The 15469-nt window shown below is 46.6% G+C and overlaps 1 protein-coding gene and 1 pseudogene across 2 annotated transcripts; both read left to right on the top strand.

The window, feature by feature from the left end:
- Positions 1 to 2396: 2396 nt before the first annotated feature.
- On the top strand, positions 2397 to 4602 carry LOC307207752 (uncharacterized protein). Its single transcript, XM_079961814.1, has 3 exons — positions 2397 to 2989; positions 3323 to 3431; positions 3873 to 4602. Exons 1-3 carry the CDS (start codon positions 2579 to 2581, stop codon positions 3950 to 3952), a joined length of 600 nt encoding a protein of 199 aa, XP_079817940.1. The 5' UTR covers positions 2397 to 2578; the 3' UTR covers positions 3953 to 4602.
- Positions 4603 to 13020: 8418 nt separating this feature from the next.
- LOC307207398 (poly(U)-binding-splicing factor PUF60 pseudogene) lies at positions 13021 to 14791 on the top strand (annotated as a pseudogene). Its single transcript has one exon. The product of its transcript is annotated as a poly(U)-binding-splicing factor PUF60 pseudogene (transcript).
- The last annotated feature ends 678 nt before the right edge of the window (positions 14792 to 15469 follow it).

Raw genomic sequence — 15469 nt, forward strand, 5'->3', positions numbered from 1 at the left:
CTGAGTGTGGATTCAAGCACTGCTCTCCCAGGTCCTAGTCAGACACTCTAACCATTGTGCCTCCACCTTGATATCTGTAGCAAACAAACACAGCTGAGGAAACTGTTGCACATTTTTACACTATCAAAACAACTCATTGCAATGTTTTCTCATCAATGATACATACAGTACATATTTCAAAAGAAACATAACTATATTCTGTTATTTAATAGAGAAGAATACACATCTTAACATTTTTCATCTTTTTCTGCTGTCTTCGTTGGGTGCAGAGGTGCCAACATGAAAAAAAAATGGGGGGGGCAGGTAAGCCCCATCCTGCATAAGTGATCACAAGACATGCACTTGAACACCATCTGAATGGCAATGCCCATTAAATCGGGGGGGGGGGGGGAGCAGCCCCCTCAAATATGGGGGGGGGGGCAAAGGGACCTTAACCCCCAAGAGTTGGTTCCTAACATTGGGTGACTCTGCACACCTATTTTTAGGTTTGCTGCTTTAAAAAAAGAGTAACTGCCTTTCCCCACATCTTCCACATGGTAACATCCCTTTACTATGTAAAACTGAATAGGTCCCATTTTAGTTTCCTGTTACTTTACATAAAATTACAGTCTGAACTGTAATGGGCTAGCTGCATCCAGGATTTTTAAAAAAATAAATAAATAAATTTGAGAAGCTGAAGGAACATGGGCATAGCCAGGATTTGGGGGGGCAGGTCTTTTGCTAGGCGGGGTGAACCTCAGTTTGCTGTGCATTTTTATTGATTTTTAATTGATTATGGGGGGCAGCTGCCCCTCCCTGCCCCCCTTGCTATGCCCGTGTAAAGGGACAAAATAACGTTGCTGAGAATGTGTTGAAGTGCAGAGTGTTTGAGGACCGGGACATTTGCAGGGAAACCAAAATGCTTGTTTACAAATCATCCTAATTATCTTTGTAGAAGCTTACAATAAGCTTGGCCTATCGCTCAACATCCCGAAAACCAAAGTGCTGCACCAACAAGCACAAAACAACCCCTTTTCAGCACCACAAATCCAACTCAATGGTGTAACGCTGGAAAATGTCAATCATTTCTTCTACCTGGGCAGTTATCTTTCCACAAGGGCCAACACTGATGCTGAAATCCAGCATAGCCTGAGCTCTGTGAGTGCGGCTTTCTCCCAATTGTACTGCAGAATGTTTGAGGACTGGGACATTCGCATTGAAACCAAAATGCTTGTACTACCAACCTTACTGTATGCTTGTGAAACATGGACAACTTATAAACACCATCTCCAACTCCTCGAAAGATTCCATCAACAGTGTCTCCGAAAAATTTTACACATCACTTGGGAAGACAGGCGAACTAATATCAGTGTACTGGAAGAAGCAAAGCTCACCAGTGTTGAAGCAATGGTTCTTCAACATCATCTTCGTTGGACTGGTCCTGTTGTGGGGATGCCTGATTATTGTCTTCCAAAGCAACTGCTCTATTCCAAACTTAAAAAGGGAAAGCATAATGCTGGTGGTCAACAAAAGACTCTCTCAAGGCAAATCTAAAAAAAAAGTAGTATAAACACCATCAACGGAGAAACACTGGCCTGCGAGCGCTCCAGTTGGAGAACAGCCTTTACCAAAGGCGTCCTGGACTTTGAAGACACTCGAACTCAGCACACAAGGGAGAAACGTGTTAGGAGGAAGGCGTGCTTGGCAAACCCTCACCGTAGTCAACTCCCACCAGGAAACCTATGTGGAAGGACGTGTGGATCCAGAGTTGGCCTCCACAGTCACTTACGAACTCACTGTTAAAATCCGTGTTTATGGAAGACAATCTTACTCGGCTACGTGGGTCGCCAAAGTAGAAGTCTTCAACTAGCTTTTTCTCAGAGTAGACCCATTAAAATTAATGGACCCATTAGAGAAGGTTGGAAAACGTTTATTGGATATATGGGAAATAACTGAGTACAGCTGAAAATGCTGGCAGCATTAAGAGAAATTTAACAGTGTAGATAAGTTTTGATGCATGTACAGTAATAATGGAATATTGAATGGTATAGTTTTCGTAAAACATGCAGGGATTTATGATATGTAAAATGAACCATTGAAAGAGAAGGGGAGTCATTGATATTGTAAGGATGTAAAAATGAGTACTTTAAATTGTAAAACAGAAAATTTAATAAAAAATATATATCTATATGTATATGTTAATGGCGCTTTATCGTGGTCCACTGCGCCTTTGTAACCAGCAGGGAAACAAAGCAAAGCTGCAGGACGCACGCCGCCCCTTTCCAGGCCTGTGCTGGAAAAGTAATCATTATCCATTTTCTGCCTTTTAGTAACAATAGTTTTCTTGCGATCCAGATGCGCCGAGAAGGGGCGGTGGGTGGGAGGGAGAACCGCCCACTTTCTCCTCTCATTGGCGGCCGCTGCACCGCGAGCTCCACCTTTCCCCGACGGCTCCGCTGACTAAAAGAGCGGTGGGAATCTCTGCTCGCGGCAGTTGTGCGCAGACCTCAGAGCGATCCAGGAGAGCGCTTGGCTCCTAAACAGAGGCAGGTACATCAGAGAGAGAACTTGCCGCCGGGACAGCTGCCGCGCCTGCAGAATGCAACGGAGCACTTCGCCCGAGAACCCAGGCTCCGAGTCGGACGTGCCTGATTCTTCTCTGCCCCCTTGGACACCCTCGAGCCTTTCGCCCTCCGCGCCCCCATTACCCGCTCCCACTCCTGCCGTGGAAGGCGCTGCTGCCGCTGGGCCGGAAGAGTCGGGGTCCCGGGAGAAGTTTCGCGGAGGCGCGAAGCTGCCACGCTTCTGCGTCTGCCCTCAGCGTACTGCAGGGTCCGGGCTGGAGACGGTTTTTGTCGCCGCGGCTGCGGCTCTGAAGATGGCTCTCCCCTCGGAGGAGAAAACATCTCCGGGCGGAGCAGCTTCGGCTCTGAAGATGACCCTGCCCTCGGAGAAGAAAACATCTCCGAGAGGAGCTGCTTCGGCTACTGGTGGCCAGTTTCCAACCAGTGTAAGTGCAGAGGGAGAGGCAGGAAAGGGGTGTGAGTCTCTCCAGCTCAAGGTGGCCATTATACCTGGAGGGCACCGGGCTGGGGAAGGATGTTGTAAGGTGAAAGGCAAGAAGGCGAACTGATTTAAATAACTGAACTTTGCAGAACTTTCTGAGTGAAAACCATAGCTCTCTGTTGCTTTAGGCAACAGCTCTAAGAGTGCAAAACTGAGTCCAGCCTGTGGCTTGTGCAGACAGGTGCAATCCACTCTTTCCCAAGAGGCTGCCAGTCAATTTAATGTAAATTGGTGTAAATGTTGGTGTAAATGTTTCCCAATCCCCTGTCCTCTCCAGGAATATGAGGCACTGAAGAGGGCAATCAAACGACTTGAGAGGGTGCTGGACAGACTGTATAAGAAGAATGAAATACTTCTCAGAAGGAAACAGCTGATGGAGCTAGAAGGTAATTTTGAGAATCCTGTATTTGCAAATCCAGGGGATGTGTCCCTCCAAATTTTGTTGGGCTACAAGTCCCATCCTCCATAATGACTGCTGGCCATGTTGGCAGGGGCTTATGGTAGTGGGAGGGCTACAGCCCCCACCTCCCACCCCCAGTGTGGAGCACAGCTCAAGACGCCTTTGTGGGGAGGAGGCTGACCTTGCAAGGGTTGCCTTTGCTGGGCGGACGTCTTGGCCGAGGTGTTGTTCCTCCACGCAGGAGGCCAGTAGCAGACTGCGCATGTGCCTCTGAAGCCAAGGTTTGCTGCTTCCTTGTGGCCCAGATTTCCTGTCTTCCTTGTGTGCCCATTTTTTTGCCAAAAAGAATGAACATATGGCATAATGAAAATGCAGCACATGTATCACATACCAATTTTAACTGGTGGTTATTTGACTTTTCCCTCAGCTTTTGCTTCGGATGAAGAAGAGAAGGAAGAGAAGGGAGAGGTGATGGGAGAGAAGGAGCCCCCACAGAAGGAGAAATGAAGAAAACCGAAGATTGGGAGAATACTGCTGTCTATGTATTTCTACATATTTCATTAAATCATTTAAAAAGATTAACAGCAATATATGTATTTGCTTTAAATAAAGTTTCTGAGAACATTCTGTGAATATGTCTTCTTAACAGTTTGAATGAGACATAATAGAACTAACATCAGCAGGAGTTGGCTTTAACTTCCTTCTAATAAACTACTGTTTTTTTGTTTTTTGTTTTTTGTTTATTATTATTATTATTATTATTATTATTATTATCATTATTATTCCTTCTAATAAACTACTGTTTCTTTTGCCTGTCCTACTTCACCTTTTTATTGTAATCCTTGGCATAGCTGTCCACAGCAGTTTTCTCACGATCCTGTTGAAGTTTCTTCCCCACCCCCCAAATTTAGACTCTTAGCTTCCCAAGTATTTAACTGAGTTGGAATTCTGTATGATTCTACAAAATTGCCCATAACGCTTCCTCCTCCGTCACAAAGAGGAAACATCAAATGTTCCCCTAGGTATGGAACTGTTTCTGTATGTGATGTCTCCTACCTGTGAGATCTCCATGGCTCCTAGTCACCTGGAATTTGTTGTGGCTCTCATATTGAAAAGATTTAGCTAAATTAAGGACAAAGCCCAGAATAGTTATGGAATCTGGCACCGCAGTCCTTATCTACCCCCTCCTACATGCATATGGGGGGGTGCGCGCGCGCGCAAAAGAAAAGTGTAATCATTGAGCTTTTGCTGAAATTCCAAGGATTTCGCAGTCCAAAGAGGAGTAACCTGCTTTGCACAAGAAAGTCTTCATATAATTCTGCAGAAAGGGGCATGACAAAATGTTAAGCAATTTTTTGCAGTATGGTGTAGATCAGGCATGTCCAAAGTCTGTTTTGGGGGCCTAATCCAGCCTGCCGGATTAAATCCGGTCCCTGTGGCAGTTTATTTCCTGGGGTACAATCCTAAAAAAACTTCAACAACTTCAATCCTAAAAGAAGCTCAACAACTCCAACCCTAAAAAAAGCTCAGTCCTAAATTTACCAAAGTTCTTAAAAAAGGTCAACAACTTTGGTTGGTGCTTTGGTCAACCCCCACAGCCCTTCACTTCATCACATCTGGCCCTCTTTGAAAAAAGTTTGGGCACCACTGGTGTAGATAAACAGGTGCTACTCATTAGGTAAAAGGTAAAGGTAAAGGAACCCTGGATGGTTAAGTCCACTCTGGCGTCACTCATCTCGCTTTCAGGCTGAGGGAGCTGGTGTTTGTCCACAGACAGCTTTCCAGGTCATGTGGCCAGCAGGACTAAACCGCTTCTGGAACAACCAAACATTGTGACGGAAACCAGAGCGCACGGAAACGCCGTTTACCTTCCCGCTGGAGCGGTACCTATTTAGCTACTTGCACTTTGACGTGCTTTCGAACTGCTAGGTTGGCAGGAGCAGGGACAGAGCAATGGGAGCTCACCCCGTCGTGGGGATTCGAACCGCCGACCTTCCGAATGGCAAGCCCAAGAGGCTCAGTGGCTGAGACCACAGCGCCACCTGCTCCTAGCACTACTCATTAGCTCACTGCTATTACTCTGTTTGCCAAGTTGATTTTCTTTTTCTGTTTTAGTTTTTACTTAGATCAGTTTCTTTTAATGTACAGTATTATGAAACATCTTCTGGGGGGAGGAGAAATGTGTCCCTGATTTTTTTATTTGGGAGAGTTAAAAGAGTCAAGGGAAGAAGAATGGGGCACAAGAAGGAGAGCACTGCCAACAAAACTAAAATAAAGCCTGAGTTTATTGCACCTTTTTAATAACCTGGGGCTGGGGGAGGAGGGGGAGCATGTTCAGTGCCAGATTTAGGGTGGTGTGGGGAGTTCCACTGCACAGGGTACCAAGCAGAGGTGGGAAATAATAATAATAATAATAATAATAATAATAATAGAAGTCTATATTTATATGGGTATCCACTGAGAAGATCCATTAAAATTAACTGCACCAAAAGAAATTATAGTGAAAATAAGGATGGGGAGGCAAATTTTCTCCTGGCTCTGAATGCCATATTACCAATGTCTGCCCCTGGCATGTGCTTTCCACAAAAAAATGCACCCCCAGCTTGGAGCCAGGGGCTCTTAATTAGCTTATTTTGCAGAGTGCTTTGACAGCAGATAAAGATCTAGCATCCGTCTCACCCACGCTCTGGCCTTGCCAGCTGCTGAGCCTGTTGTTCCCTCGTCTGGCTCCACAGGCAACCCCATCATATACGCTCAAGGGCGCTCTTAGCTGGGAGCTCTCTCTGGAGTTAGCCTCTTGCTTTCTTCCCAGCAGGATAAGGCTCCCTACTCTGGAAAGCAATACAGCAACAGCAAAAGTTCACCAGGCGTCCTGAGTAGGGACCCCCTGTTGACAAGCGTCAGTTTCACAGCCGCAGCTTTTAATAATAATAATAATAATTTTTATTTATACCCCACCCTCCCCAGCCAAGGCCGGGTTCAGAGCGGCTTACAAGCAATAATAAAAACAAGTTAAATGATTACAACTTAAAAACAAAAATAAAAATACAACATTAAAATATTGAAACATTAAAATATTAAAATGTAGCCTCATCGCAGGAGGAGAAGGAAAAGAAAAAAAGAGAAGTGGGTTCTGCTTCTTGTCATCATCTGCCTGAGACTTCCCTCTCCATCCTAACATTGGTCAAGAAAAGGGTTGTGAGCTCCCAATTTCTTTCTGGGCAGTTCACTAGCCAATTCCAGGCCCCGTCTTAATTTCTGTTGCACTGATCTGTCTTTGCTGCACTGGGTGATATGTGACTGGGAGGAGCAGGAGCAGCAGCAGGTGATTCCATTCACTCTCACAGGTTGTTAGGTTTTCAGTAGGGAACGGGATGCCTATTTGAATGCAAGAGGTGAAAAAAGCAGCAGCCTGTTTGGCTTTTTCACCTCCTAAGACCTAAAGGGGTCAACAAATAAGCCATGGCAGGGAAACTGCATCATTTTGCAAGTCAGTGTTGCATTTTGCTACTTTTCCCTGTCAAGGATGGGTTTGTTCAGGGAAGATTTTAATGTGTGATGTCATATTGTGCTTTTATTATTTTTTGTTGGGAGCTGCCGAGAGTGGCTGGGGGCAACCTCGTCAGATGGGTGGCATATTATTATTATTATTATTATTATTATTATTATTATTATTAGCATCATCATCAAGATGGAGGGCACAAGGAGAAGGGGGCGACAGAGGACGAGATGGTTGGATAGTGTTTTCGAGGTTACCAGCATGAGTCTGACCAAGCTGCGGGGGGCAGTGGAGGACAGGAGTGCCTGGCGTTCTCTGGTCCATGGGGTCACGAAGAGTCGGACACGACTAAATGACTAAACAACAACAACAAAGCATCATCATCAGGCTGCATAGAGTAGACTTGAAATATTTCCCATCATAAGGAGAATTATTTTTCCCTAACAGTAAATTTATACAGCTTGCAAAAAATGTGAAAGTGTTAAGTAGAGTGAAGAGCAGCAGGGCCATTGTAGTAAAGATTTCAAGTATGCCTTGTTATTTGTAATGCTGTGCAATGCACCATCATTTGAAAGTGCTATAGTAGCAAGAAACTGGCCCTTGCCTCAAGCTGTAGAATGGCTGGCTTGTCCTGGGGCAAGGGAGGGTGGCTTATTCTGCCGTTAAAGCACCACCAAGTTTGCTTTACCAGTGCGGCCTCTGGCTAAGAAGCGAGCCTGGGTAAAGCAATTGAAATTTGTGAGACCCTGGGATAGGTCTCAAACAGCCCCGAACCAAACCTCTGGCAAGAGGAAAGATGTTCCTTTGCAGTGGAACAACATCCATTCAAGTGCTTCTGCCCCAGCACTGCATTGGACTACTGAATGGCCAAAGACAAGATTGCCAGAAGCCCCGGAATAATTGTGTGTTTTATGGAGGCATGAATTTTAGCTCTTCTTGAAAAGAATCACCTAAAATTGCATATAGGGGAAGCTATTCTCCTAATAGGGACGCGGGTGGCGCTGTGGGTAAAACCTCAGTGCCTAGAACTTGCCGATCGCATGGTTGGCGGTTCAAATCCCCGCGGCGGGGTGAGCTACCGTCTTTTGGTCCCAGCTCCTGCCCACCTAGCAGTTCGAAAGCACCCCTAAGTGCAAATAGATAAATAGGTACCGCTTTCTAGCGGGAAGGTAAACGGCGTTTCCGTGTGCTGTGCTGGTGCCGGCTCGCCAGAGCAGCTTTGTCACACTGGCCACATGACCCGGAAGTGTCTCCGGACAGCGCTGGCCCCCGGCCTCTTAAGTGAGATGGGCGCACAACCCTAGAGTCGGACACGACTGGCCCGTATGGACAAGGTCTGGTATGGTTCTAAATGGGATGGGAGACTGTGTGTTGAGATTCCTGCATTACAGCAGGGTGTACTAGATGGGTCTTTCTCAACTCGATTAATAAGAAAGTCCATTTGGCATGAAGTACAGCCAATGTAACAAAAAAAACACCTTTGTTATTTTTAGGAAAAGTTTCTTTGGAGTTTTAATCATACAAACTCCAATATTTTAACAGCATTATACAAACAAAGGAAAAGAAAGGAAAACATGCTCATAGATAGAGGGCACAGAGACCCATTCTTGGACCATAGACAACAAGACTCTGTGGACTATAGAGAAAGGCAACCTCCAGCTAATAAGGCCCAAACAGGATAAATATAGACATTCTAAAGCTAGACAGTACTGTCTTGGAATTCAAGTTAAAAGAGAAGAAGACGGTTCATTTCTTCTTAGCCAAAAGCAAAAGATTTCTGAAATGATCTAAAGCATGCAGATGCAAGAAGCGTACTCAGTTGCCACACCCATGACTACTGACTTTTTAAAGAATCAAGATGATTCAAAGCCATTGCCAGACAACAATGAGTGCAGGTCAGTGATTGGAAAGCTTTTGTGTCTTGTTACTACATGTAGACCTGACTTAGCCAGTGCCATGGGAATTCTAAGTAGAAAAGTAAATGCTCCCACTGAATATGACTGGATGGTTCAGTGGTTTGATACTTACGGGGTACAATAAACTGTAAATTAAGATTACCAGCTGTTAATAATCCTAAAATGATTGGTTTTACTGATGCCGATTGGGCTGGATGTAAAACTGATTATAAATCCACAGGTGGATATGTATTTATATTTGGAAATGGTCCCATTTCATGAGGCAGTTATAAACAGAATTGTATAGCCTTATCTTCCACAGAATCTGAATACATTGCAGCTACAGTAGTGTGCAGAGAGATGGCCTGGTCAACTTGGTCAACTAACCCAGGACTTTGGGTTGGTGAGAAAGGAACCTGTTAGCCTAATGGAGGACAACCAGAGTTGCCTAAAGCCTTTTCTCCAAGAGCAGAGGAATAGGCACTCCCTTGAGTCTGCCCCACCTCTGCAGCCACTCAGTTAGAATCATATCTCAGAAGATGAACACCTTGTGGCTTGAACGTTTTGGCTCCCAAATGCTGCAAACCCAGAAGTGACTGTTCCGGTTTGCGAATGTTCTTTGGAACACGAACGTCCGATGCAGGTTCCGCGGGTTCCGATTGGCTGCAGAAAGTCATGCCTTGGTTTCTGAACATTTTGGAAGTCAAACAGACTTCTAGAATGGATTCCGTTTGACTTTCGAGTTATGACTGTACTTCTTGACTGTACCTCTTCCTGGCCTTCTCTCTCTCTCCTCTGACCTCTCCAAACATATCATCACTCTGTCTGTTTTTCTGGCCTCAGCAATATACAAAAGTCAAGGGGGGAAAGCAGCATGCATGGCACTGGGATGTCAGAGCTGGCCCACAGATGAGGTGGAGTGAAGCAGCCACCTCAGGTGGAAAGAAGGAGACCCCCACCTGCCCTGCCACAGGCAGAACCCACCACCCGTCCCCACTGGACAAGATGAGTGGGAGCACTTTACAGAATGCCCCTCCTCTCGCTGAGTTTGGTGACAGGACGTCAAGCAGCCCTGACACAGGAGGACACTCCAACACATTGCGTTGCTCCTTGTCTTCCTGCCCTTGAGGTGGCGAAGGCATTTGGGAATGCTTTGCTGAATGCCTTGCTGAGTTTAGCGGAAAGGGGGACATGTGCCAGAGAAAGGGGGGGGGCAGGTCACAGCAAAGAGGCCAGAGGAGCCACATCCCTGTTTCCCCTCAGATGGTGAAAGATGCTGAAAGAAGAAGCAGAGGAGCACTCCAAATCGCAGCACCAGCAGAGGGAAGGAGACTGATTCAGAGATGCCTGCACTGAAGGGTGATGAGGGAACTGAGAACCAGTGGCTCCAGAACCCCTTATAGTCCCATGCATAAGGAGGGACAGAAATAAGGAGAGGGGTTGCAGGAGACCACCTGGCAGCTGGGTGGGATGTCACGGGTAAAGGTGCATTTGGAAATAAGAGCAGAAGCGAGAGGCAGCTCTTCAAAGCACCAGATGCAGTCTATGCCAGATGCAGAAGGCACCTGGGAGCCAGTACAGTGGTACCTCGGGTTACAAACACTTTGGGTACAGACTCCACTAACCCGGAAGTAGTACCTCGGGTTAAGTCAGAACCTTGCCTCAGGATGAGAACAGAAATCATGCACTGGCAGCAGCGGGAGGCCCCATTAACTAAAGTGGTGCCTCAGGTTAAGAACGGTTTCAGGTTAAGAACGGACCTCTGGAATGAATTAAGTACTTAACCCGAGGTACCACTGTATAGTCATTTGGTGGGAGGAATAAGAAGCTTCGGCTTTGGAAGACCGTGGCATGATCATAGCTTATTGGTAGGGAGTGTACATGTCTTGCAGGCAGAAGACTTGCCTCTGGGCATCTTCAGTGAAAAGGGTCTTGAGTAGCAAAGTGTCTGCTCTGTGACTTGCTGCTATTCTTATTTATTATAGTTTAGAAATTATTTGTTGTAATTGTTAGTGGTGAATTTCTGTTTAATTGTTATTTGCTGATATTTAATTTTATTGTGTACTATTATATACTAATGGATTGTTGAATATCACTTTGATATAAGTTGTTGATTTTAAAGTTATGTTTTTATTATGACATTTTTGTTTTGGATCAGATTGTTATAAGGTCTTTGTTGTTATAAGGTCTTTACTGTTACTGTCAACTGTATAGTATAGTATAGTATAGTATAGTATAGTATAGTATAGTATGGTGTATAGTAATATAGAAAGGTGGTATACAAATTAAAAGTGAAATGAAATACATACATTCTTTCTGTTTTCTATCAAGTTTCCTTGCCATCGTGGTTGTACTTTATTTGTCCATTAATCTCACTCACCTCTGTTTACCTGAAAGAGCATCTCCACCCCCATCGTTCAGCTCAGACACTGAGGTCCAGCTCCGAGGGCCTTCTGGCGGTTCCCTCCCTGCGAGAAGTGAGCTTGCAGGGAACCAGGCAGAGGGCCTTCTCGGTGGTAGCTCCCTCCCTGTGGAACCCCCTCCCGTCAGATGTCAAGAAGAGGAGTAACTACAGTATATAACAACTATCTGACTTTTAGAAGACATCTGAAGGCAGCCTGTTCAGGAAAGTTTTTAATGGTTGATGTTTTATTATGTTTTTTTATGTTTTTTTATATGTTGGAAGCTGCCCATAGTGGCTGAGGCAGCCCAGTCAGATGGATGGGGTACAAATAATAAAAGAATGATGATGATGATGATGATGATGATGATGATCATGATCATGATCATGATCATGATCATGATCATGATCATGATGATGACTAACTTTTAAGATACCTTTACCTTGTAAGCCAATGTGGTGTAGTGGTTAGAGTACAGTGGATGTTCGGGTTGTGAACGTATCTGTGTGGGATGCACGTTTGCAACCTGCAGTGTTCGCAACCCACAGCAGCACGTCTGCACACATGCGGGTTGCGATTCAGCATTTCTGCACATGCGCAAAGCGTGATTTAGTGCTTCTGCACATGCACGACCACCGAAACCCGGACATAACCCGTACTTCTGGGTTTCGGCGGTCCATAACCCAAAAAAAGGCAACCTGAACCGTCTGTAACCCGAGGTATGACTGTACTGATAAATGAGAAGGAAACACTTGGGACCCAAAGATTATGTTGGTTTGGAGGACATAGGGGAAATTTGATTTTATTTCACTTAGTTACCTAATTTATTTGTTATATTGGTTCTGTGAGTGTTTGCGGAGTTTGCCAAAGTATCACAGTGTAATGCAATTGCAACAGACTATTTCATTCCACTGGGAAACGCAGGTGGCGCTGTGGGTTAAAGCCTCAGCGCCTAGGACTTGCCAATCGAAAGGTCGGCGGTTCGAATCCCTGCGGCGGGGTGCGCTCCCGCTGCTCGGTCCCAGCGCCTGCCAACCTAGCAGTTCGAAAGCACCTCCGGGTGCAAGTAGATAAATAGGGACAGCTTACCAGCGGGAAGGTAAACGGCGTTTCCGTGTGCGGCTCTGGCTCGCCAGAGCAGCGATGTCACGCTGGCCACGTGACCCGGAAGTGTCTCCGGACAGCGCTGGCCCCTGGCCTCTTAAGTGAGATGGGCGCACAACCCCAGAGTCTGTCAAGACTGGCCCGTACGGGCAGGGGTACCTTTACCTTTACCTTTTATTTCATTCCACTGAAGTCAAATGGGCCTTAGAAAGCACTGCTAATAACAAGGCCAGTGGAAGTGATGATATTCCAGCTGAACTATTTAAAATTTTAAACGACGATGCTGTTAAGGTGCTACACTCAATATGCCAGCAAATTTGGAAAACTCAGCAGTGGCCAGAGGATTGGAGATCAGTCTACATCCCATTCCCAAATAAGGGCAGTGCCAAAGAATGCTCCAGCTACCGCACAATTGCACTCATTTCACACGCTAGCAAGGTTATGCTTAAAATTCTACAAGGAAGGCTCAAGCAGTATGTGGACCGAGAACTCCCAGAAGTGCAAGCTGGATTTAGAAGAGGCAGAGGAACCAGAGACCAAATTGCAAACATGTGCTGGATTATGGATAAAGCTAGAGAGTTCCAGAAAGACATCTACTTCTGCTTCATTATGCAAAAGCCTTTGACTGTGTCGACCACAGCAAACTATGGCAAGTTCTTAAAGAAATGGGATCCTGGCACTCGGGGAAGGAGGAGTCGGGGAAGATGGCGACGACGACAGCGATCTCTCTGGGCACAGAGACCGTCAAGGTAGAAAATGGACAAAGCACAGCAGCCAAGTTGGGACTCCCTCCTCTCACCCCAGAGCAGCAGGAGGCTCTTCAGAAGGCCAAGAAGTATGCAATGGAGCAGAGCATCAAGAGTGTCTTGGTGAAGCAGACTATTGCCCACCAACAGCAGCAGCTCACCAACCTTCAGATGGCAGCAGTGACAATGGGCTTTGGAGATCCTCTCTCACCTTTACAATCGATGGCAGCCCAGAGGCAGCGGGCTCTGGCCATCATGTGCCGGGTCTACGTGGGCTCTATTTACTATGAGCTTGGAGAGGACACGATCCGTCAGGCCTTTGCCCCCTTCGGCCCCATCAAGAGCATCGACATGTCCTGGGACTCTGTGACCATGAAGCACAAGGGCTTTGCTTTTGTGGAATATGAGGTGCCTGAAGCTGCTCAGCTGGCCCTGGAGCAGATGAACTCCGTCATGCTGGGGGGATGGAACATCAAGGTGGGGAGGCCCAGCAACATTGGCCAGGCCCAGCCCATCATCGACCAGCTGGCGGAGGAGGAACGGGCCTTCAACCGCATCTACGTGGCCTCAGTTCACCAGGACCTTTCGGATGATGACATCAAGAGTGTTTTTGAGGCCTTTGGGAAGATCAAGTCCTGCACGTTGGCCCGGGACCCCACGACAGGGAAGCACAAAGGCTATGGATTCATTGAATATGAGAAGGCACAGTCTTCGCAAGATGCTGTCTCGTCCATGAACCTCTTTGACTTGGGGGGCCAGTACTTCCGAGTGGGCAAAGCTGTCACGCCCCCTATGCCGCTCTTGACTCCTGCCACTCCAGGAGGCTTGCCCCCAGCAGCGGCAGTTGCAGCCGCTGCTGCCACAGCAAAGATCACAGCTCAGGAAGCTGTGGCAGGTGTGACAGGAGCTGCCGTCCTCAGCACGTTAACAACTCCAGGGCTGGTGACGCCGGCACTGACCTTAGCAGAGCCCCTAGGCGCTTTACCACAGGCTGTGATGGCTGCCCAAGCACCAGGTGTAATCACAGGTGTGACCCCTGCTCGCCCACCCATTCCCGTCACCATTCCCCAGGTGGGTGTGGTGAACCCCATATTGGTCAGCCCCCCAACACTGGGCCTGCTAGAAGTAAAGAAGGAGAAGGAAGAGGAGGAAGTTTTCCAGGAGTCTGAGAGGCCAGAAATGCTCAGTGAGCAGGAGCACATGAGCATCTCTGGCAGCAGCACCCGTCACATGGTCATGCAGAAGCTGCTTCGGAAGCAGGAGTCAACTGTGATGGTCTTGCGCAATATGGTGGACCCCAAAGACATTGACGATGACTTGGAAGGGGAAGTGACAGAAGAGTGTGGCAAGTTTGGGGCTGTCAACAGGGTCATCGTCTACCAAGAGAAGCAGGGCGAGGAGGAGGATGTTGAAATCATTGTCAAGATCTTTGTTGAGTTCTCCATGGCCTCAGAGATGCACAAAGCCATCCAGGCGCTGAATGGCCGCTGGTTTGCTGGCTGGAAGGTGGTGGCCGAGGTGTATGATCAGGAGCGATTTGACAACAGTGACCTCTCCGCATGAACTCTGCTCCAGAGAGACTTTGTTATTGTTCTCCTCAATCCCCTTTGTGTTCAGGGATGCTTCTGGGCCAGCATCTCTTGCTCCTGTCATGTATTTGTAGTTTCGGATAAAAGTGCAAGGAGAAAAGAAAAAAAAAAGGGATCCTGATCACCTCATCTGTCTCCTGAGAAATCTCTATGTGGGACAAGAAGCTACAGTTAGAACTGGATCTGGAACAACTGACTGGTTCAAAATTGGGAAAGGAGTACGACAAGGCTGTATATTGTCTCCCTGCTTATTTAACTTATATGCAGAATTCATCATGCGAAAGGCTGGGCTGGATGAATCCCTAGCCGGAATTAAGATCGCCAGAAGAAATATCAACAACCTCAGATATGCAGATGACACAACCCTGATGGCAGAAAGTGAGGAGGAATTAAAGAACCTTTTAATGAGTGTGAAAGAGGAGAGCGCAAAATATGGTCTGAAGCTCAACATCAAAAAAACGAAGATCATGGCCACTGGACCCATCACCTCCTGGCAAATAGAAGGGGAAGAAATGGAGGCAGTGAGAGATTTTACTTTCTTGGGCTCCATGATCACTGCAGATGGTGACAGCAGTCACGATCTTTGGGAGAAAGGCAATGGCAAACCTAGACAGCATCTTAAAAAGTAGAGACATCACCTTGCCAACAAAGGTTCGTATAGTTCAAGCCATAGTTTTCCCAGTAGTGATGTATGGAAGTGAGAGCTGGACCAAAAAGAAGGCTGATCGCCGAAGAATGGATGCTTTTGAATTCTGGTGCTGGAGGAGACTCTTGAGAGTCCCATGGACT

The sequence above is a fragment of the Podarcis cretensis genome (assembly GCF_951804945.1).
Source record: "Podarcis cretensis genome assembly, chromosome: Z".
Lineage (NCBI taxonomy): Eukaryota > Metazoa > Chordata > Lepidosauria > Squamata > Lacertidae > Podarcis > Podarcis cretensis.